This window comes from Salvelinus alpinus, chromosome 3 (genome assembly GCF_045679555.1).
Source record: "Salvelinus alpinus chromosome 3, SLU_Salpinus.1, whole genome shotgun sequence".
Lineage (NCBI taxonomy): Eukaryota > Metazoa > Chordata > Actinopteri > Salmoniformes > Salmonidae > Salvelinus > Salvelinus alpinus.
Window position 1 is genome coordinate 35,535,378 of NC_092088.1, and position 23,531 is coordinate 35,558,908.

The 23,531-nt window shown below is 43.6% G+C and overlaps 1 protein-coding gene across 10 annotated transcripts; it reads right to left on the minus strand.

Moving 5' to 3' along the window:
* Positions 1 to 8,009: 8,009 nt before the first annotated feature.
* LOC139570602 (AP-3 complex subunit mu-1) lies at positions 8,010 to 22,714 on the minus strand. 10 transcript variants are annotated; one of them, XM_071392592.1, is made up of 11 exons: positions 22,579 to 22,681; positions 21,891 to 21,956; positions 20,709 to 20,892; positions 18,757 to 18,847; positions 18,461 to 18,632; positions 14,284 to 14,421; positions 14,060 to 14,145; positions 13,435 to 13,568; positions 13,103 to 13,310; positions 12,739 to 12,883; positions 8,010 to 8,564 (listed from the first exon to the last, which is right to left on the minus strand). In XM_071392592.1, exons 3-11 carry the CDS (start codon positions 20,888 to 20,890, stop codon positions 8,464 to 8,466), a joined length of 1,257 nt encoding a protein of 418 aa, XP_071248693.1. In that variant the 5' UTR covers positions 20,891 to 20,892; positions 21,891 to 21,956; positions 22,579 to 22,681; the 3' UTR covers positions 8,010 to 8,463. The 10 variants fall into 10 exon arrangements, with proteins under 10 accessions (XP_071248693.1, XP_071248690.1, XP_071248694.1 ...); XM_071392589.1 differs by lacking the exon at positions 22,579 to 22,681 and adding an exon at positions 22,081 to 22,271; XM_071392593.1 differs by lacking the exon at positions 22,579 to 22,681 and adding an exon at positions 22,081 to 22,159 and having other exon boundaries at positions 20,709 to 20,895.
* Between the last annotated feature and the right edge of the window lie 817 nt (positions 22,715 to 23,531).

Here is a 23,531-nt window from a genome sequence, read left to right on the forward strand (position 1 = left end):
TGCTGTACTCCAGTACTTTGGATTTGAAATGATACAATGACTAAGGAGGTTAAGGTGCAGACCCTTTAATTTGAGGGTATTTTCATCCATATCAGGTGAACTGCTTACAAAATACAGCACTTCTGTACATTGTCCCCTAATTTTAGGGGACCAAAAGTATTGGAACAAATTCAATTATGAAAAAGCTAAGTATATTGAACAAAATATAAATGCAACATGTAGTGAAATTTTCCATACACACAAAAAGCTTATTTCTCTCATTGTGTGCACAAATTAGTTTATTTCCCTGTTAGTGAGCATTTCACCTTAGCCAGGATAATCCATCCACCTGACAGGTGTGGCATATCAAGAAACTGATTAAACAGCATGATCATTACACAGGTGCACCTTGTGCTGGGGGACACTAAAATGTGCCATTCATCCACCGCAATCACCTCGTTTCAGCATGATAATGCACAGCCCCATGTAGCAAGGATCTGTACACAATTCCTGGAAGCTGAAAATCCAAGTCCCAGTTCTTCCATGGCCTGCACACTCACTAGACATGTCACCCATTGAGCATGTTTGAGATGCTCTGGATTGACGTGTGTGCCAGTCCCGCCAATATCCAGCAACTTTGCACAGCCATTGAAGAGGAGTGGAAAAACATTCCACAGGCCACAATTAACAGTCTGATCAACTCTATGCGAAGGAGATTTGTCACACTGCATGAGACAAATGGGGATCACAACAGATACTGACTGGTTTTCTGATCCAACTATTTTTTTAAGGTATCTGTGACCAAGAGATACATACAGTGAGGGGGAAAAAGTATTTGATCCCCTGCTGATTTTGTACGTTTGCCCACTGACAAAGAAATTATCAGTCTATAATTTTAATGGTAGGTTTATTTGAACAGTGAGAGACAGAATAACAACAAAAGAATCCAGAAAAACGCATGTCAAAAATTTTATAAATTGATTTGCATTTTAATGAGGGAAATAAGTATTTGACCCCTCTGCAAAACATGACTTGGTACTTGGTGGCAAAACCCTTGTTGGCAATCAGAGGTCAGATGTTTCTTGTAGTTGGCCACCAGGTTTGCACACATCTCAGGAGGGATTTTGTCCCACTCCTCTTTGCAGATCTTCTCCAAGTCATTAAGGTTTCGAGGCTGATGTTTGGCAACTCAAATCTCCCTCCACAGATTTTCTATGGGATTAAGGTCTGGAGACTGGCTAGGCTACTCCAGGACCTTAATGTGCTTCTTCTTGAGCCACTCTTTTGTTGCCTTGGCCGTGTGTTTTGGGTCATTGTCATGCTGGAATACCCATCCACGACCCATTTTCAATGCCCTGGCTGAGGGAAGGAGGTTCTCACCCAAGATTTGACGGTACATGGCCCCGTCCATCGTCCCTTTGATGCGGTGAAGTTGTCCTGTCCCCTTAGCAGAAAAACACACCTAAAGCATAATGTTTCCACCTCCATGTTTGACGGCGGGGATGGTTTCTTGGGGTCATAGGCAGCATTCCTCCTCCTCCAAACACGGCAAGTTGAGTTGATGCCAAAGAGCTCCATTTTAGTCTCATCTGACCACAACACTTTCACCCAGTTGTCCTCGGAATCATTCAGATGTTCATCTTTCTGATTGAGAGGGGGTCAAATACTTATTTCCCTCATTAAAATGCAAATCAATTTATAACATTTTTGACATGTGTTTTTCTGGATTTTTGTTGTTGTTATTCTGTCTCTCACTGTTGAAATAAACCTACCATTAAAATTATAGACTGATCATTTCTTTGTCAGTGGGCAAACGTACAAATTCAGCAGGTGATCAAATACTTTCCCCCCTCACTGTATCTGTATTCCCAGTCGTGAAATCCATAGATTAGGGCCTAATGAATTTATTTCAATTGACTGACTTCCTTATAAATCAAATCACATTGTATTTGTCACATGTGCCGAATACAACAACACCTTAATGAAATGCTTGTACATGTAGGTAGAAAAAAGTGACTATGCATAGATAATAAACAGAGTAGCAACAACGTGCGGGGGGGGGGGGGGGGGGGGGGGCAATGCAAATAGTCTGGGTAGACATTTGATTAGCTGTTCAGGAGTCTTATAGTTTGGGGGTAGAAGCTGTTAAGAAGCCTTTTGGACCTAGACTAGCTCCGATACCGCTTGCCATGCGGTAGCAGAGAGAACTGTCTATGACTAGGGTGGCTGAAGTCTTTGACAATTTTATGGCCTTTCTCTGACACCGCCTGGTATAGAGGTCCTGGTTGGCAGGAAGCTTGGCCCCAGTGATGTACTGGGCCGTACGAACTACCCTCTATAGTGCCTTGCGGTCGGACGCCAAGCAGTTGCCATACCAGGCAGTGATACAACCAGTCAAGATGCTCTCGATGGCAGCTGTAGAACTTTGAGGATCTGAGGACCCATGCCAAATCTTTTGGGTCTCCTGAGGGGGAATAGGCTTTGTCATGCCCTCTTCACGACTGTCTGGTGTGTTTGCACCATGAGTTTGTTGGTGATGTGGACACCAAGGAATTTGAAGCTCTCAACCTGCTCCACTACAGCCTGGTCAATGAGAATGGGGGCATGCTCAGTCCTTCTTTTCCTGTAGTCCACAATCATTTCCTTTGTCTTGATCATGGCCAGGGCTCTGACCTCCTCCCTAAAGGCTATCTCATCGGTGATCAGGCCTACTGATGACACTGTTGTCGGCAAACTTAATGATGGTGTTGGAGTCGTGCCTGGCTATGCAGTCATGAGTGAACAGGTAGTACAGGGGTGCGTGTTCAAGTCCCTCCTAAGGGGCCCCCGTGTTGAGGATCAGTGTGGCGGATGTGGAGGTGGGAAAGGAGAATGTGGAGTGCAATAGAGATTGCATCATCTGTGGATCTTCAAAAACAAGGACATTTCTAAGTGACCCCAAGCTTTTGAACAGTAGTGTACATAGACTTGAAATCACTAGTCACTTTAATAATGTTTACATATTTTCCATTACTCATCTCGTATGTATATACTTTATTCTATTCTACTGTATCTTAGTCGATGCCGCTCTGACATTGCTCGTCCATATATTTATATATTCTTAATTCCATTCTTTTACTTAGATTTTTGTGTATTGGGTATATGTTGTGAAATTTTTAGCTATTACTGCACTGTCGGAGCTAGAAACAAGCATTTCGCTACACCCAATATAACATCTGCTAAACAAGTGTATGTGACCAATACAATTTTATTTGGATGCATTTGCTTCAGGTTGTGTTTTGCCCAATATGAACTGACTGGAGTAATTCTCTTTCTAAGTGAGTACACTGAAAAAAAGATAAAACGCAACATGTAAAGTGTCAGAAATGTTTCCATACGCATAAAGTGCATATTTCTCTTAAATGTTGTGCACAAATTTGTTTAAATCCCTGTTCATGATTAAACATGATCATTACACAGGTGGACCTTGTGCTGGGGACAATAAAAGGCCACTCTAAAATGTGCAGTTGTGTCACAATACAATGTCAAAGGTCTCAAGTTAAGGGAGAATGCAATATACATTCTGAGTGCAGGAATGTCCAACAGAGCTGTTGCCAGATAATTTAATATATACACTGCTCAAAAAAATAAAGGGAACACTTAAACAACACAATGTAACTCCAAGTCAATCACACTTCTGTGAAATCAAACTGTCCACTTAGGAAGCAACACTGATTGACAATAAATTTCACATGCTGTTGTGCAAATGGAATAGACAAAAGGTGGAAATTATAGGCAATTAGGAAGACACCCCCAAAAAAGGAGTGATTCTGCAGGTGGTGACCACAGACAACTTCTCAGTTCCTATGCTTCCTGGCTGATGTTTTGGTCACTTTTGAATGCTGGCGGTGCTCTCACTCTAGTGGTAGCATGAGACGGAGTCTACAACCCACACAAGTGGCTCAGGTAGTGCAGTTCATCCAGGATGGCACATCAATGCGAGCTGTGGCAAAAAGGTTTGCTGTGTCTGTCAGCGTAGTGTCCAGAGCATGGAGGCGCTACCAGGAGACAGGCCAGTACATCAGGAGACGTGGAGGAGGCCGTAGGAGGGCAACAACCCAGCAGCAGGACCGCTACCTCCGCCTTTGTGCAAGAAGGTGCACTGCCAGAGTCCTGCAAAATGACCTCCAGCAGGCCACAAATGTGCATGTGTCTGCTCAAACGGTCAGAAACAGACTCCATGAGGGTGGTATGAGGGCCCGACGTCCACAGGTGGGGGTTGTGCTTACAGCCCAGCACCGTGCAGGACGTTTGGCATTTGCCAGAGAACACCAATATTGGCAAATTCGCCACTGGCGCCCTGTGCTCTTCACAAATGAAAGCAGGTTCACACTGAGCACATGTGACAGACGTGACAGAGTCTGGAGACGCCGTGGAGAACGTTCTGCTGCCTGCAACATCCTCCAGCATGACCGGTTTGGCGGTGGGTCAGTCATGGTGTGGGGTGGCATTTCTTTGTGGGGCCGCACAGCCCTCCATGTGCTCGCCAGAGGTAGCCTGACTGTCATTAGGTACCGAGATGAGATCCTCAGACCCCTTGTGAGACCATATGCTGACACATGCACATTTGTGGCCTGCTGGAGGTCATTTTGCAGGGCTCTGGCAGTGCACCTCCTTGCACAAAGGCGGAGGTAGCGGTCCTGCTGCTGGGTTGTTGCCCTCCTACGGCCTCCTCCACGTCTCCTGATGTACTGGCCTGTCTCCTGGTAGCGCCTCCATGCTCTGGACACTACGCTGACAGACACAGCAAACCTTTTTGCCACAGCTCGCATTGATGTGCCATCCTGGATGAACTGCACTACCTGAGCCACTTGTGTGGGTTGTAGACTCCGTCTCATGCTACCACTAGAGTGAGAGCACCGCCAGCATTCAAAAGTGACCAAAACATCAGCCAGGAAGCATAGGAACTGAGAAGTTGTCTGTGGTCACCACCTGCAGAATCACTCCTTTTTTGGGGGTGTCTTGCTAATTGCCTATAATTTCCACCTTTTGTCTATTCCATTTGCACAACAGCATGTGAAATTTATTGTCAATCAGTGTTGCTTCCTAAGTGGACAGTTTGATTTCATAGAAGTGTGATTGACTTGGAGTTACATTGTGTTGTTTAAGTGTTCCCTTTATTTTTTTGAGCAGTGTATTTCTATACCATAAGCCACCTCCAACATTGTTTTAGAGAATTTGGCAGTACGTCCAACCGGCCTCACAGCTGCAGACCACGTGTAACCACGCCAGTCCACGACCTCCACATCCAGCTTCTTTACTTGCGGGATTGTCTGAGACCAGCCAGCCAGACAGCTGATGAAACTGTGGGTTTGCACAACCGAATAATTTCTACAAACTGTCTCAGCTAAACTAATCTGTGTGCTCGTTGTCCTCACCAAGGTCTTGACCTGATTGATTGCTGTAAAAGTGTGCTCTTCACTGATTAATCCCGGTTTCAACTGTACCGGCCAGATTCATGTGGGTCAGCGGTTTGCTGATGTCAACGTTGTGAACAGAGTGTCCCATGGTGGCGGTGAGGTTATGGTATGGGCAGGCATAAGCTTGCATTTTATCGATAGCAATTTGAATGCACAGAGATACCAACACAAACATTGGCACAGACACACGATAACATACGCACTATACATACACATGGATTTAGTATTGTAGATATGTGGTAGTGGTGGAGTAGGGGCCTGAAGGCACACAGTGTGTTGTGAAATCTGTGAATGTATTGTAATGTTTTAAAAAATGGTATAAACTGCATTAAATTTTGCTGGACCCCAGGAAGAGAAGCAGCAGCTAATGGGGATCCATAATAAATAAATACAAATACCGTGATGCGATCCTGAGGCTCATTGTCGTGCCAAACATCTGCTGCCATCGCCTTGATTCAGCATGATAATGCACGGCCCCATGTAGCAAGGATCTGTACACAATTCCTGGAAGCTGAAAATGTCCCAGTTCTTTCATGGCTTGCATACTCACCAGACATATCACCCATTGAGGATGTTTGGGATGCTCTGGATCGATGTGTACAACAGCGTGTTCCAGTTCCCGCCAATATCCAGCAACTTCGCACAGCCATTGAAGAGGAGTGGGACAACATTCCACAATCAACAGCCTGATCAACTATATGCGAAGGAGATGTTGTGCTTAGATTTATATTTTTGTTCAGTGTAGATAAGATGTTTCTGAACACTTCTAAATAAATTCTGAAAAATGCCATGATGATCATTGTGCCTCTAACTTTCTCACTCATCAGTATTCACGATTAATTCATGATTATGCATAATCATGGTAGCATCCACATTAACCCCAACCTCTACTCTAACCCTCTATGGGAAAATGTTGTCTATTGTGTATCAGGCATGACAAATTCCAGATGGCACATTTCATTCCTTGGAACTTACGTGGGAACGTAAGCATTTGGTTTCCCATTGGTTCAGAATTGAACATTTAGCCTGTTCTGTGAATGTACATTTTAGGTTGCAGGGAGGTTTTGAGAATCTGAACGTTCTCCTGGGATGTTTTATAAACATTATTTGAATAATAAAATAGTTTGGTAATAAAATAAGTTTGAGAACATTCTAAATGTTGTGACCCCAAACTTAACTTTCACAAAGACTTTTAATTACACTGCTAGCTTAAATTTGGTGATAACTGTTCTGACCTCCAAGCACACGGCTCATGGAAATTAATTTAGTGTCACACCCTGACCTTAGAGAGCCTTTTATTCTCTAATTTGGTTAGGTCGGGGTGTGACTAGGGTGAGTACTCTAGTTTTTTTATTTCTATGTTGGCCTGGTATGGTTCCCAAGAAGGGGCAGCTGTCTATCGTTGTCTTTGATTGGGGATCATATTTAGGCAGCCTTTTCCCACTGGGTTTTTGTGGGATCTTGTTTGTGTATAGTTGCCTTGAGCACTGCATAGCTTCACATTCATTTCTTTCTTCTTTATTGTTTTTTGATGAACCCAAACCACGCTGCATTTTGGTCCGATTCTTACAACGTTCGTGACATTTTTTACTGTGGCATGCCGTCCCGTCAGTGACATTCTAACCTATGATCTTCTTGACTCCATCCATGCATTTAGTCCACTGTACCACCAGGAAGGAGCTAGCTTGCCATGTTTTTTTAACTCATACAAAGCTGTTCCTTTTAGTCTATTCAGACAGACCCCATTTCAAAGAAAACAAGCTCAGGCCAAAACACCTGAACACACTTAACAAGATATAGGATAGAGAGTTTTGTTGACGCTGAGAATGGATATGTTTTTAAATAACATTCTTAGAACGTTACAAAATATTTGCTTTTGGTTTTTATGGAAAGTTTTCTTAATGTTCTGAGAACATGACTTCAAATAGAACAATGAGGAAACCTGCAGAAAACATTATGCTGAAGTACTGAAATTTCTTAATGTTCTCTGAACTTTGAGAACATGTCAAACAAGTTGGAGAACGTTCCTAGAACATTACCAAAATTTAAATGAAATGTAACCATGTTTGAACTTTTAGGAAACGTTGTGTTAAAGTCATGAAATACAAAGAAAATAATGTTTTTTTGTCAAGTTCTTTAACTGTGCTGACAATGTTCCAAAGCCAAACAACTATCCTGCACCATTGTCAGAAGGTTGTGGGAAGGTTGTATGCAAAATAACCATAGGACAACCACGCTCTCACCAAGCTCTATATGTGCTAGCTGGGATGACAACAGTTACAATGGCTACCCAAAAGGCCCTGGTGAGAGTGGCAAATAACATGCAGTAGTGACTTTATGTATATTTATTAATACTTGCAGTAATTGTTAGCCTGTATATTAATTAACACCATGTATGACCAAATGAGATTCCACTCTTGGTTGCAGTTACTCAGCATTAGAGGGTTATTAGTCATAAAATGGTCAAAAAATATGCTTTATATAAAACTAGATATTAAATCTTTACCTGCTAAAGCAGAGAAATAGAATATTAAAAAGAGGGGAGATGAGTGAGCGAGACAGACAGAGAGCGAGAGGTGGGCTGTGCTGGAACACAGTTATTTAATTCCAGATACAGGAGAAATAATAGGTTGATTGTCCAAAACAATTCCCTTCGCAGACCAACAACTCCATTCCATCCAAATAATAAACATTTAAATAAACAACCAAGTTATTAATACAGGCTCTGTCCCTAATACAGAGGGAGTATAGGGGTATAAAAGGCATAAGGTAGAAGAGTTGACACTTGGCATGTAGAAAGCATGTAGAAAGCTCAATTCATAGTTTGCTGTTGCAGAGCCACAACAGTCAGCAGTGATGTGAACCTTTTTACAAGTTTCAGACATTTGTCATAATGGACCTATCACGGCTCTGAACTACAAATAGAGAGCATAATAGTTGACAGCTGGCGTGTCTAAGAGTTGACCTTTGACCCAGAGCATTAGGCACGTTGGCTAGTTGACCTATGACCTTTAGGTTTCAATCTTCAAGTCCGCACCTGGAACTTCCCGGCCTTGGTGATGTATTTAACCCCTTTAAAAGGCTTGTACTTCTCCCCAAACATATCCAGCCTGTTCACCTTCAGTCCTAAAACACAGTTAGCATAAACGCATCACCATTTGTTTTGCTCTGTACTGAATTTTCTTTATCTTGACATTTTGACCGAAAACATGCACTATTTTTGGGGAATGTATTAACAGTGGACAAATAAACAAAATACTAAAAGATTGTTTTGGGGTTAACTATATCATGGATTTACCATAAACTGTACAGTTACCATATATTTACACATTCATCAAAACGCCTATACTGTAACATTTATCAACACACATTCTCCATTGAGTCTGAGGTTTATTAGGTACACCCATCTATACTGAACAAAAATATATGTAAAGTGTTGGTCCCATGTTTCATGAGCTGAAATAACAGATCATAGAAGTTCTTCAAATGCACAAAAAGCTTCTCTCAAATTTTGTCCACAAATTTGTTAAAATCCCTGTTAGTGAGCATTTCTCCTTTGCCAAGATTATCCATCCACCTGACAGCTGTGGCATATCAAGAAGCTGGAAAAGTGTGCTCTTCACAAATTAATCCAGGTTTCAACTGTACCGTGGAGATGTGAACAGAGTGCCCCATGATGGCGGTGGTGTTATGGTATGGGCAGGCATAAGCTACGGACAACAAACACAATTGCATTTTATCGATGGCAATTGGAATGCACAGAGATACCATGGCGAGATCCTGAGGCTCATTGTCGTGCCCAACATCCGCTGCCATCACCTTGATTCAGCATGATAATGCACGGCCCCATGTAGCAAGGATCTGTACACAATTCTTGGAAGCTGAAAATGTCCCAGTTCTTCCATGCCCTGCATACTCACCAGACATGTCACCCATTGAGCATGTTTGGGATGCTCTGGATCGATGTGTACGACAGCATGTTCCAGTTCCCGCCAATATCCAGAAACTTAGCACAGCCATTGAAGAGAAGTGAACATTCCACAGGCAACAATCAACAGCCTGATCAACTCTATGCAAATGAGATGTGTCCCGCTGCATGAGGAAAATGGTGGTCACACTTGATACTGACTGGTTTTCTGATCCACACCCCTTTTTTAAAAAGGTATCTGTGACCAACAGATGCATATCTGTATTCCCAGTCATGTGAAATCCATAGATTGGGGCCTACTTTACTTATATGAACTGTACAGTGGTTCCTCCTTTAAAATTGTGAGCTTACGCAGCGGGACTTAGAGGTAATTTGTGGTTTAGTACGGTACCCTGCTTCACCACTTCAATGCTCCAGACCAGCGCAATGGGGAGTTAGGGAACTGATTATGCTTTTGGGCCCTACTGTGTCTCTAACTGACAATGAATGGGCGACAAACCTAAATAGAAACTGATAATTGTGCATGACTTCAGTATTACTTCCTAAAACTGTTGTTACACTAAGGTTTTTATTATTTTATTGTTTAGGATTATTTTGCTCTTTCTGAAGTACTGTATGCCACTCCCGACCGATCACGTTGTACAGTTCTTGAGTCGTGCAACAGTCTAAGACACTGCATAGCTGTGTTACAGATGCTGGTTCAATACCTGTGGTGGGCTCAACTGGGAGACCCATGAGATGACTGTAGGTTTTTGGTTTTTCTCCCTCTAAAAACAGAAATAAATAATCCTAAATAACAAACTGGCTTGATTTACAAATTAGTAACAATGTCTCACCATGTTCAAGAATGTCCTTCCTCGCTAATTTTACGTTATTTGAAAACGAAATCTCCAAAATATTGTTATTTTTTAAACAAAGCGACTATTATTATTATTTTAGAATTATATAAAAGCCCGTTGGATATTCTCACATATATATTATTAACCCCGTTATTAGCAGGACAATATATATTGGTCACAGCTCCCGAGTGGCGCACAATGGGACTGCATTGCAGTTTTCCAGCTGTATCCACTGAAAGCGCGCAAGGTTCAAGGCACAAGGGCAGGGGGCACAGGATGGGCCGCAGGGAGGAGGAAGGGGGTGGACCCCCACCCCGCCACACTGGCAACACTTTAAGGGGCATTGCACTAATAATGGCGCTGACTAGGGAAACGTTCCCGCTGTTCTGTTCTTAGTGCCAGTCTGCAGGTTCAAACTAAAACAATGTAACTAATAAATGGCGTCTTTATGCTTTCATTCATAAAATAATAAAAATACTCTTTCAAAATGCTGATATTTATTTAGTTATGGATCCATAATGAATTACTATGGGAATAAATATCACTGAATTACAGAAATATCCTCCAATTCTCTCTATATGTAATTATTGGCGGAGAGTAACGTCATATTTTTAGATATACTGTAGGCCTACCGTAGGCGACATGAGTCTCACTAGTATTGAGTAATGTGCTGTTAAAAGTGGCGTAGGTCTTATTTAAAGAGCATATTGAAGTTAGAAGCAATAGGATTTATTTAACTAGGCAAGTCAGTTAAGAACAAATTCTTATTTACAAGAGCAGCCTACTTCTTCCGCCTCGTCGGGGAATTGAACCCCGGTATCCTGCGCACCCGCAGGACACTGCATTCTTTAGCTAAATAGACCAGTACTGTACTCCCGACCATCACGTTGTACAGCGTCATATTTCCCGTTACATCCTAACGGAATCCCCGAGGGTTTTTCGTTTTCCTTGGATTAGAACCACCATAATATTAATCAAATTAATTAAGCAAGTATCAGTCAAAAGTTTGGACAAACCTACTCATTCCAGGGTTTTTCTTTATTTTTACTATTATTCTACAATGTAGAAGTGAAGACATCACAACTATGAAATAACACATATGAAATCAGTTACGAACAAATTCTTATTTACAATGCTAGTTAGTGCTAGTTTGACCACAAGAGGGCATCTTTGAGAAGCATTTGGTAGCCTTCAATAATGCCTGTACTAGAGAGTGTGGGCACGCAGGAGACAGGGGTTCAATTCGCCGACGGGGAAAAACTAGCACTAACTAGCATTAATGGTACCAGTGGTTCACACTTAAATAACGTGCCATAGAATTCTGCGGCACCATGCAAGCTGCGCAGCAACATTTAAAGGAGGAACCATTGTAACTCAATAAAATCTTTGAAATTGTTGCATGTTGCATTTATATTTTTTTCAGTGTAGTGCAGCGTAGTATGCCCCTATGTCTCCAGAACAACCAGAATTCTTCGGGGAACGGAAGTGTTGCGCAATTGGTATCAAGAGGACCTAACATGTGCCAGGAAAATATTCCCCACACCATTACACCACCAGCCTGTAACGTTGACAAGGCAGGATGTGACCATGGACTCATGCTACTTACGCCAAATCCGGACTGCCATCAGCATGACTCAACAGGAGCTGGGATTCGTCGGAAGAGGCAATGTTTTTCCACTTCAATTGTCCAGTGTTGGTGATCGCGTGCCTACTGCAGCCGCTTCTTCTTGTTTTTAGCTGATAGGAGTGGAACCCGGTGTGGTTGTCTGCTACAATAGCCCATCCATGACAAGGACTGACGAGTTGTGCATTCTGAGTTGCCGTTCTGCACACCACTGTTGTACTGCACCGTTATTTGCTTATTTGTGACTTGCATGTTAGCTTGCATTTATCCTTTGACCTCTCATCAACGAGCTGTTTTCGCCCACAGGACTGCCACTGCCTGGATGTTTTTATTTTGTCTTACCATTCTCGGTAAACCCTAGACACTGTCGTGCATGAAAAGTCCAAGAGGTCGGCCGTTTCTGAGATACTGGAACTGGCGTGCCTGGCACCGACGATCATACCACGCTCAAAGTCGCTTGGGTCACTCGTTTTGCCCATTCTAAATGTCCAATCGAACAGTAACTGAATGCCTTGATGCCTGTCTGCCTGCTTTATATAGCAAGCCACAGCCACAACTCACTGTCTGTAGGAGTGAACCATTTTCGTGAACGGGGTGGTGTACCTAATAAACTGAGTATACATTGATATTTAGCATATTTAGACACTGAGAGAAAGATTAGCTTAATTCCAAATTTTCCCCTAGCGCCTATTACCGAGCCACTCATAGATCTATGAAAATTGGATCGGTGGAAGCAATATGGTCACATTTCAACAGTCAATAAGGGGGCAAGACTAAACTATTACCACAAGGCTTCTACTTATCCAATTCCTTCAGATCTACAAGGGGGCTAGGTAGTAGGAACCGATTTGGAATTCAACAATTGAAAGGGAGAGGCTGAAAGGGACAAAAGTTACAGGTCAGGGGTACCTGATATGGCAAGTTGCTGTATCTTCAGGTCGATGTTCAGACTGGGGTTCTCCTCTGGTTTGGGGGCTCCAGCCTGCAAACTCAGACTACCTCGCAAGTTAGGAAGCTTCTGTGGGTTCAACTTTCCAATGTCCCACACCAACAACTAGAGAGAAGAGAGCGAGGGAGAGAGAGAGAAAGAAAAAGAGAGAAGGGGGGGGTTAGGTTCAGGGGTCCTTGTGAGATGGAGAAGTTTGTTAATAATAATGTCTGTTGATTGGCTGTTTACCTTGTCTAACTTGGAAATAGGGTCGTAGGTATAGCTACTCTGTGTAGTGGTTAGGCTCAGGGGTTAGAGGTTACAAGGTAGTAGGCGTGTAGTTACCTTTGTACCATTGTCATATGTGTAACTGCCCTGTGTGGCAGTCAGATTGATGCTGAGGATAGTTTTGGGCAAGTGGACCGTGACCACTACCCCTTCGACCGTCTTCCCCATGGTCTGCTTCGGTCCAACGGTCACGTCCAGACGGCCACCAGAACCACTCTCAAAGAAACTGATGCTCTGCTTCACATACACTGGGATGGCTACAAGACTGCATAGAATATAACAGAATAAATATAATATTACCAATATTATTATTAAACTGGGATGGCTACCAGACTGAAAATAATAGACATGGTAGTGTTATGATTAGGGGTCAGAGTTTAAAGCCGTACTTCTGTGCATTGACGTGATAGGTCATCAGGGTGAAGTTCCCGTCGGGAGGAATGAAGGAGAGGACACGCTCAGACTCCCAGCGTTTATAGCGAACACATGGGTGGAAACTCACATCGTCAAGGAGACGAGGATTCTGCAACGACAAAATGCAGTATGAATAGACCAATACACTGGGGCGCTCTCTCTGTGTGTGGGAAGGGAAATGACTAGTTAGTTGCACAACTGAATGCATTCAGCCGAAATGTGTCAGGCTGCCTTAATCAATGTCCACGACACCCGGGGAGCAGTTGTTGTTGGGGGTTTACTGCCTTGCTCATGGGCAGAACGGCAATATTTTTCCACTTTCCTGGCTCGGTGATTCGAACCAGCAACCTTTTGGTTACTGGCCCAGCGCTCTTAACCGCTAGGCTACCTGCCAACCGTGTGTGTGTGTGTGCGCGCATGTATGTGCATGTGTGTAGGTTTGGGGTAAATTTGAATTGAAGGAAATCAATTCAAGAAGTAACTTTCAAAAGTGATTTATTATTTCCATTTTTTTATTAAAAAGTCAAATCATTTCCTGAATTGACTACCTTCAAATCGAATGGACCCCAACCCTGATATAGTGTGTGTGTGGGGGCCCACCATGAAGGAGAGTGTGAGGTCGGGCATACCAGACAGCTTGACACACGCCTCGACCACGCCCTGGATCTCTGCAAACACTGTCGTACCTGTTAACCAATCACAACACAGCTTACAGACTACACACACACACAAACAAACTCCTGATGCCTGACCTTTAACCTCTGGATCTGACTTCCTGGATCTCTGCACCGTGGTGCCGGTGGACGAGTCAGTACTGCTCCTACCTGATTGGTCCAGGATAGCGTCAATCTCCTCCACCACGTCAAAGTAAGCTTCGTTATTGGTGTACTTCACTCCGGCCCGCCTCCATGGGATGGTCGACAGCTGACCAGTTGGCAACGTGTCTCCAACGTTACTGGTCCCTGGAACACACACACACTTTTTGCACTAACTCATAACATCGCTGCTGCTACAGTTTATTATCGATCCTGTTGCCTAGTCACTTTATCTCTACCTACAGTGCCTTTAGAAAGTTCACACCCCTTGAGTTTTTCCACATTTTGTTGTGTTACAAAGTGGGATTAAAATGGATTTGTCATTTTTTGTCAACGACCTACACAAAATACTCTAATGTCAAAGTGGAAGAAAATGTAAAACAATTAATGGAAAATAAAACACTAATATTTCTTGATTAGGTAAGTATTCAGCCCCCTGAGTCAATACATGTTAGAGTCACCTTTAGCAGCGATTATAGCTGTAAGTCTTTCTGGGTAAGTCTCCAAGAGCTTTTGCACAGCTGGATTGTATGATATTTGCCCAATATTTAAAAAAAACATTCAAGCACTGTCAAGTTGGATGTTGATCATTGCAAAACAGCCATTTTCAAGTCTTGCCATAGATTTTGAAGCCGATTTAAGTCAAAACGGTAACTAAGTTACTCAGGAACATTCAATGTTGCCTTGATAATCAACTCCAGTAATTGTCCTGCTGAAAGGTGAATGTGTCTCCCAGTGTCTGTTGGAAAGCAGACTAAACCAAGTTTCCTCTATAATTTTGCCTGGGCTTAGCTCTTTTCCATTTCTTTTTATCCTAAAAAAATCCTTAGTCCTTGCCGATGACAAGCATACCCATAACATGACGCAGCCACCACCATGCTTGAAAATATGAAGAGTGGTACTCAGTGAAGTGTTGGATTTGCCCCAAACATAACACTTTGTATTCAGGACAAAAAGTGCATTTCTTTGCCTCTTTTTTTGCAATATGTACTTAATAAGTGCCCTGTTGCGAACAGGATGCATGTTTTGGAATATTTGTATTCTGTACAGGCTTCCTTCTTTTCACTCTGTCATTTATGTTAATATTGTAGAGTAACTACAATGTTGTTAATCCATCCTCAGTTTTATCCTATCCCAGCCATTAAACTCTTTTAAAATCACCATTGACCTTATGGTAAAATCCCTGAGTGATTTCCTTCCTCTCCGGCAACTGAGTTAGGAAGGGTGCCTGTATCTTTGTAGTGACTGGGTGTATTGATACACCATCCAAAGTATAATTAATAACAGCACCATGCTCAAAGGGATACTCAATGTCTGCTTTTTGTTTTAACCCAATAGGTAGGTGCCCTTCTTTGTGAACCATTGGAATATCTCCCTGGTCTTTGTAGTTTAATATGTGCTTAAAATGAACTGTTCAACTGAAGGACCATTCAGATAATTGTATGTGTGGGGTACAGAGATGTGGTAGTCATGAATAAATAATGTTAAACACTATTATTGCACACAGAGTGAATCCATGGACTGGGGGGCAGTATTGAGTAGCTTGGATGAATAAGGTGCCCAGAGTAATATGCCTGCTACTCAGGCCCAAAAGCTAGAATATCCATATAATTAGTAGATTTTGAAAGAAAACACTGAAGTTTCTAAAACTGTTTGAATGATGTCTCTGAGTATAACAGAACTCATATGGCAGGCAAAAACCTGAGAAAAAATCCAACCAGGAAGTGGGAAATCTGAGGTTTGTAGGTTTTCAAGTCTAAGCCTATCCAATATACAGTGTCTATGGGGTCATATTGCACTTCCTAAGGCTTCCACTAGATGTCAACAGTCTTTAGAACCTTGTTTAAGGCTTCTACTGTGAAGGGGGAGCGAATAAGAGCTGTTTGACTAAGGGGTCTGGCAGAATGCCATGAGCTAAATCACGCGTGCGGCCGTGAGAGCGAACTGCATTCCCTTTCATTTGGCGCCCTGCAATTTCACTTGCTGTTGGCGAGGTGAGACAACCAGAGAAGTTAAGTCTTTATTGAAGACTCATCTCTTCAGTAGGTCCTATGACTGAGTGTAGTCTGGCCCAGGAGTGTGAAGGTGAACGAAAAGGCACTGGAGCAACGAACCGCCCTTGCTGTCTCTGCCTGGCCAGTTCCCCTCTCTCCACTGGGATTCTCTGCCTCTAACCCTATTACAGGGGCTGAGTCACTGAATTACTGGTGCTCTTCCATGCCGTCCCTAGGAGGGGTGCGTCACTTGAGTGGGCTGAATCACTGACGTGATCTTCCTGTCCGGGTTGGCGCCCCTCCTTGGGTTCTGCCGTGGGGCAGATCTTTGTGGGTTATACTCGGCCTTGTCTCAGGATGGTAAGTTGGTGGTTGAAGATATCCCTCTAGTGGTGTGGGGGCTGTGCTTTGGCAAAGTGGGTGGGGTTATATCCTGCCTGGTTGGCCCTGTCCGGGTGTATCGTCGGATGGGGCCACGGTGTCTCCCGACCCCTCCTGTCTCAGCCTCCAGTATTTATACTGCAGTAGTTTATGTGTCGGGGGGCTAGGGTCAGTCTGTTACATCTGGAGTATTTCTCCTGTCTTATCCGGTGTCCTGTGTGAATTTAAGTATGCTCTCTCTAATTCTCTCTCTCTTTCTTTCTCTCTCGGAGGACCTGAGCCGTAGGACCATGCCTCAGGACTACCTGGCCTGATGACTCCTTGTGGTCCCCAGTCCACCTGGCCTTGCTGTTGCTCCAGTTTCAACTGTTCTGCGGCTATGGAACCCTGACCTGTTCACCGGATGTGCTACCTGTCCCAGACCGGCTGTTTTCAACTCTCTAGAGACTGCAGGAGCGGTAGAGATACTCTTAATGATCGGCTATGAAAAGCCAACTGACATTTACTCCTGAGGTGCTGACCTGTTGCACCCTCGACAACCATTGTGATTATTATTATTTGACCCTGCTGGTCATCTATGAACATTTGAACATCTTGGCCATGTTCTGTTATAATCTCCACCCGGCACAGCCAGAAGAGGACTGGCTACCCCTCATTGCCTGGTTCCTCTCTAGGTTTCTTCCTAGGTTCTGGCCTTTCTAGTGAGTTTTTGCTAGCCACCATGCTTCTACACCTGCATTGCTTGCTGTTTGGGGTTTTAGGCTGGGTTTCTGTACAGCACTTTGAGACATCAGCTGATGTAAGAAAGGCTTTATAAATAAATTAGATTGATTGAGGTTTATCAGTGCAATTTTTACGGCCAACTAACTTTTTCAGCTAGTTGTCCGTAAAAATTGCACTGATAAACGACGGGGAATTGTAGTCTCCTCGCCCTTCTGCAACTTGCCTGCCAATGCATGTTTGTCACTACCAAGCACCCAATCTAACTGACTAAAGTTGGCTAGATTGCTACTTCCAAACAGAAATGAGAAAACACCTCACTCTGACCATTTTACTCGCAGAAGCAGAGGTTAGGCTGTTTACATGTTGTTATCTAAAGCGTTATTGACTAACTATTACTTTTTTTGCCTACGTTTACTGACACCGGTCATATTCAGCGGTTGTTGAGCATTCGTAAATGTATCAGTTGTTCTGCGCTCTGCCACATTCAGATGTGAGTGCTCTGAAATCTGAGTAGATAACAAGAGTGAATTTGCGAACGCAAGAGATACGCTAACTGGATACCAGTTGGTTAGCCTGCAAGAACTTGAAGAAATGAAACCTGCATCTGTGTATAGCCACCAAAAGACAATATGAGGAGAAAAGTCAGTCAGTCACTCACCCACTCCTCCAATGGCATGACATGAAATTATCCTAGCTGGCTAACGATAGACTCCGAGTTTTTAGCTTGCTAAATAATTGTATTTTTTATTTGATTTAACCTTTAACTAGACAAGTCAGTTAAGAACAAATTCTTATTTACAATGATAGCCTGGCCAAACCCTTCCCTAATCCGGACGACGCTGGACCAATTGTGCGCCGCCCTATGGGACTCCTGATCACGGCCCGTTGTGATACAGCCTGGGGTCGAACCAGGGTCTGTTGTGATACCTCTAGCACTGAGAGAACCTTATGAAGCATGTGACGAATAAAATGTTATTTGATTTTGACACACACACACACACACACTTTTAGGGAAGTAGGCATTATGGGTTAGGGTGTAGGTGTCAAGGAGGCTGTATGGTAGAGGTTAGCATGTAGGGGTAGAGTACCTGTCAGTGTGTTGACAACAGATCGGAGGATGGTGGGTGGTCTGATCATCTCTTTAAGGACGTTAGATTCGGTTGCCAGGGGAAACCCGTTGTCAAGCATCTCCTCCAACAGCTCATACACCATCACCATGTTGTCCTTGACTACTGTCTCCGAACACTCCCCAAAGTAGTCCTGCAGAAAAAGACGTACACACACACACTTAAACATTACTGGTTATAAAATAGTTAACTAATCCAGGTAACTAGTCAGGTTGAACTAATCCTGGCAATTTGTCAGGCTTAGAGTTGAGTCAGACCTGGATCATCTCTGCGACGCGGTGCAGGAACTCAATGACAAACAGCGGAGGAACCTCAGTCTGGATGACGGAGAGGAAGAACAGCTTGTCCCTGTAATAATAAATACAGTAATAATAATCAATATTTGTAAAGCAACATTCACACATTGTATACAAAACAAATGTTTTTTTTTAAAACACACTAATAAAGACAGACCTTAAAACTGTCTGTCATTAGTGAGCAGGTTTTTACATTGGTTTTGGATATATGGCGGTTTCTTAAATAGTGATATAAAATCCAATAAAATAACTTGTAGATGCTGATGAGGTGTAAGTGTGCGTCCTGTAGCTGTTGAAGAAGTGTGTGTGTGTGTGTGTGTGTCTTTCTATGCATACATACAGTGCATTCAGAAAGTATTCAGACCCCTTGACTTTTCCCACATTTTGTTAGCCTTATTCTAAAATTGATTAAATTATTTGTTTCCCCTCATAAATCTACACATCCCCACAATGACAAATCGAATACAGGTTTTAGAAATTGTAGCAATTGTATTAAAAATACCTTATATACGTAAGTATTCAGACCCTTAGCTATGAGACTCAAAATTGAGCTCTGGTACATCCTGTTTCCATTGATCATCCTTGAGATGTTTCTACAACTTGGAGTCCTCCTGTGGTAAATTCAATTGATTGGACATGATTTGGAAAGGGACATACATGTCTATATCCCACACACCTGTCTATACCCCACAGTTGACAATGCATGTCAGAGCAAAAACCAAGCCATGAGGTCGAAGGAATTGTCCGTAGAACTCCGAGACAGGATTGTGTCAAGGCATAGATCTGGGGAAGGGTAGAAAACATTCATGCAGCATTGAAGGTTGCCAAGAACACTGTGGCCTCGCCATTCTTAAATGGAAGAAGTTTGGAACGACCAAATCTCTTCCTAGAGTTGGTTGCCTGGACAAACTGAGTATTCTGAGGAGAAGGGCCTTGGTCAGGGAGGTGACCAAGAACCTGATTGTCACTGACAGAACTCCAGAGTTCTTCTGTGGAGATGGGAGAACCTTCCAGAAGGACAACCATCTCTGCAGCACTCCACCAATCAGGCCTTTAATGGTAGGGTGGCCAGACGGAAGCCACTCCTCAGAAAAAGGCACATAACAGCCCGCTTGGAGTTTGCCAAAAGGCACCTAAAGGACTCTCAGACCATGAGAAACAAGATTCTCGGGTCTGATGAAACCAAGATTGAACTCTTTGGCCTGAATTGCCAAGCGTCACGTCTGGAGGAACCCTGGCCCCATCCCTACGGTGAAGCATACTGTGGGGATGTTTTTCAGCGGCAGGGACTGGGAGACTAGTCAGGATTGAGGGAAAGATGTACAGCGAGATCCTTGATGAAAACCTGCTCCAGAGCGATCAGGACATCAGACTGGAGAGAAGATTCACCTTCCAACAGGACCCTAAGCACACAGCGAAGGCAACGCAGGAGTGGCTTTGGGACACATCTCTGAATGTCCTTGAGTGGCCCAGCCAGAACCCGGACTTGAACCTGATTGAACATTTCTGGAGAGACCTGAAAATAGCTGTGTAGCGACGCTCCCCATCAACCTGACAGAGCTTGAGAAGATCTGTAGAGAAGAATGGGAGAAACTCCCCAGAGACAGGTGTTTCAAGCTTGTAGCATCCTAACCAAGAAGACTTGAGGCTGTAATTGCTGCCAAAGGTGCACCAACAAAGTACTGAGTAAAGGGTCTGAATACTTATGTAAATGTGATTTCTGTTTTATTTTATACATTTGCAAACATATCTAAAAAACGGTTTTCACTAGTTCATTATGGGGTATTGTGTGTAGATTGATTAAGGGGGAAAAAATGTTTAATCTTTTTTAATTTTTTATAAGCCTGTAACGTAACAAAATGTGGGAAAAGTCAAGGGGTCTGAATACTTTCCTAATACACTACATGCATGACCTGTAGATGCTGATGAGGTAGTGATGAGGGGTGTGTATGACAGGTGGAACGTCCTCAGGTTCCAGAGCCTTCTCTTTGGCTTCCAGGAAGTAGTCACACACCGACCGACTGACCACACTTTTCCAGTGCTTCTCCAGGAAGATGTCCCCCGAAGCGTTGATCAAGAACAGGCTGTTGATCATCTCTGCTGGTAGAGAGGGACAGGTGTTACACAGGTAGGTTTGTTTGTGTGTGGCCTACTGAGTGGCGCAGTGGTCTAAAGAGATTTTGGATTCGAGTCCAGGCTCTGTCGTGACCGGGAGACCCATGGGGCGGCACACAATTGGCCCAGCGTTGTCCGGGTTAGGGGAGGGTTTGGCCGGCAGGGATGTCCTTGTCCCATCGCGCAATAGCGACTCCTGTGGCGGGCAGGGTGCAGTGCACGCTGACACTGGAGCAGTGTACTCGTTTCCTCCGACACATTGGTGCGGCTGGCTTCCATGTAAAGTGGGCATTGTGTCAAGAAGCAGTGCGGCTTGGTTTGATTGTGTTTTGGAGTACGCACAGCTCTCGACCTTCGCGTCTCCCGAGTCCATACGGGAGTTGCAGCAATGAGACAAGAATAACTACCAATTGGGGAGAAAAAAGGGGTAAAAATAAATAAATCTAAAGGTTTGTTTGTGTGCGTCACGGGTCCCCAGCCCTAAGCCAAAGGTGTAACACATGTGTCCTATATTACAGGGCTAGAGATATATTATCTACCCCATGGATCAGATCAGTGGGATAGACAGCTCAGAACAGTACTACAGACCAGGGTTGTGTACAATGCACAATGACATCCCTGTCTTTCACTTTAGTTTGGTATGTGCCACGTTGCATCCAAGATGCAGACAAACTCCAGATGTTAGAAGAGCTGTACAACATAAAGTTTATCCATGATGATAAATCTCATCCACTGTCAGATGTTAAAATCAAAGCATAGTAGTCCACTGGCTAAACAGTACAATCTGGTTATTAACTGTCTGCACCAATATTGACTCAACGAAGTTAGCCTAGCCTTACAGCCTCGAGCAGTGATCGAACTGTCTGCAACATTGTAGCCAGCAATCTTATTCTAGCTTGTGACATTCAGCAAGTCGAGTCTTGTTAAATCGATTGAAATAGCGGTAAAGTTAGTTAAAGTGTATCAAAAAGTATAATTACCTGCTTTGTTCCAGTGCTAGTGGCAGGAATAAAACTGTGTTGCACTGTCAGAGAGTAGTCTGGCCACTATACACAGAAGCCTGATTTAATATGCACATTTATACTCTTATCAGCACAATATAACTTCACATAAAACCTTTAAACATTCAGCCTTGACATTTGTGAATATCTGTGTGTAACATGCACTGACCGAAAAGTACAACATCAACTCCTGACCAAAGTTCCTGTATTTCTAGTCAGGCACAATCGTCTGCAGGCAGCTTAATGCCGCGTTCAAAACAACTGGGAACTCGGATATCTCCGACTCCGCAGCAGTCTAAGGCACTGCAGTGCTAGAGGCTTCACAAAAGACCAGGGTTGTGTAATGTCACAACCGGCCGTGATCGGAAGTCCCATAATTGGCACAGCGTTATCCGGGTTGGCTCATCACGCTTTAGCGGTTTTTTTCTTCTTGGGTAGGATGCTACAAGCTAAAACGCTTTAGCGGTTTTATGTAAAGTTTCCTCCGACACATTGGTGCGGCTGGGTTAAACGGGCGGGTCATGATTCGGAAATCCAAGTTGGCTTGAACGCGCCATCAATCTCCAGCTGTTGTATTGGGGGTCGTCCCTAGTTCCCATAGCCACAAAGTCATAAACCCCGCCTATTTCTAAAACGTATATTTTTAAAGTGTGATTGTAAACCTAACCTTAAATTAAGTCCAAAAATAAAAACACGTGTCATGAAGTTTGATGGCGATGTGGTAGCCGTTGTATTGTCAGTGATTATTTTAAAGCCGTTTCCCCTGTCTAGATTCCTTTTGATATTCTCATCTTTACTCAAGGAGGTCTCGGCGTAATCATTCATGGCATCAGGCGAACCTAGTGCAAAGAAACTCCGACCATTCGAGGAGAAAAAGGATAACACATCAGAAAATAAAAAAGACTTCAGAGAAAGTTCCAAAGAGGAAAACTCCAGAGAGAACCCAGGTAGCTAATAGCTATAGTAGCTAGTTGAATGGAGCTCTGCTTGGCATGGCTACTGACACTAGTCTGGCTTCAAGAGTTTTAGCTAGCTAGCAGCTACTGTATACGTCTGTTTGCCAAAACCTCAAAGCGAGGGGCTAGTCGGTGAACTCTGAATGTATTGTAATGAAACAGGCAAGGAGCAGGTCTCGAACCCTCGACCTTCTAGCCCGAGGTCCGGCGCGCTATCGACTGTGTCGCAAAAGCATGCTCATGCAGCAGAGTCGATTTCCGCGCTTATAAACCCAGGGTCGTTACACTACTTCCTTCTTTTCAAAGAGCGCGTCCTCGCGCTAGCTTGCAGGAACGCGCTCACCGGCCAAGCACACCCACTGTCGTGGATGCAAGGTCCGATCACTTCTGACACCAGTGTAATGAAACAGCAGGGAGCAGGGGCCTGTTGCACAAAACTAGGATAAGGGATTAAGCCAGGATATCTTGGTGATCCTGGCTCAATTGATCCGTAATCCGGTTGCACTAAAGATGGATAGGGGGCAGGAGGATATGTTATGGTATAAATTACCATGGAGATTTATTCTGTGGAGCTAGCCTGCTCCAGACCAGGCTAAATTCCAGGATCTATTTAATCTCATCCCTAATGTCAGTCAGCAGTCACCACAAATGGAAACCAATAGTT

Excerpts from the sequence above, each read along its gene's own strand:
- LOC139570602 (XM_071392594.1), bottom strand. The coding sequence starts at position 20,890 with ATGATCAACAGCCTGTTCTTGATCAACGCTTCGGGGGACATCTTCCTG. Across the intron at positions 18,633-18,756 it reads GCGTCGCAGAGATGATCCAG|GACTACTTTGGGGAGTGTTC; the intron begins GTCTGACTCAAC and ends CTTTTTCTGCAG. Across the intron at positions 13,569-14,059 it reads ACCTCACACTCTCCTTCATG|AATCCTCGTCTCCTTGACGA; the intron begins GTGGGCCCCCAC and ends TTGTCGTTGCAG.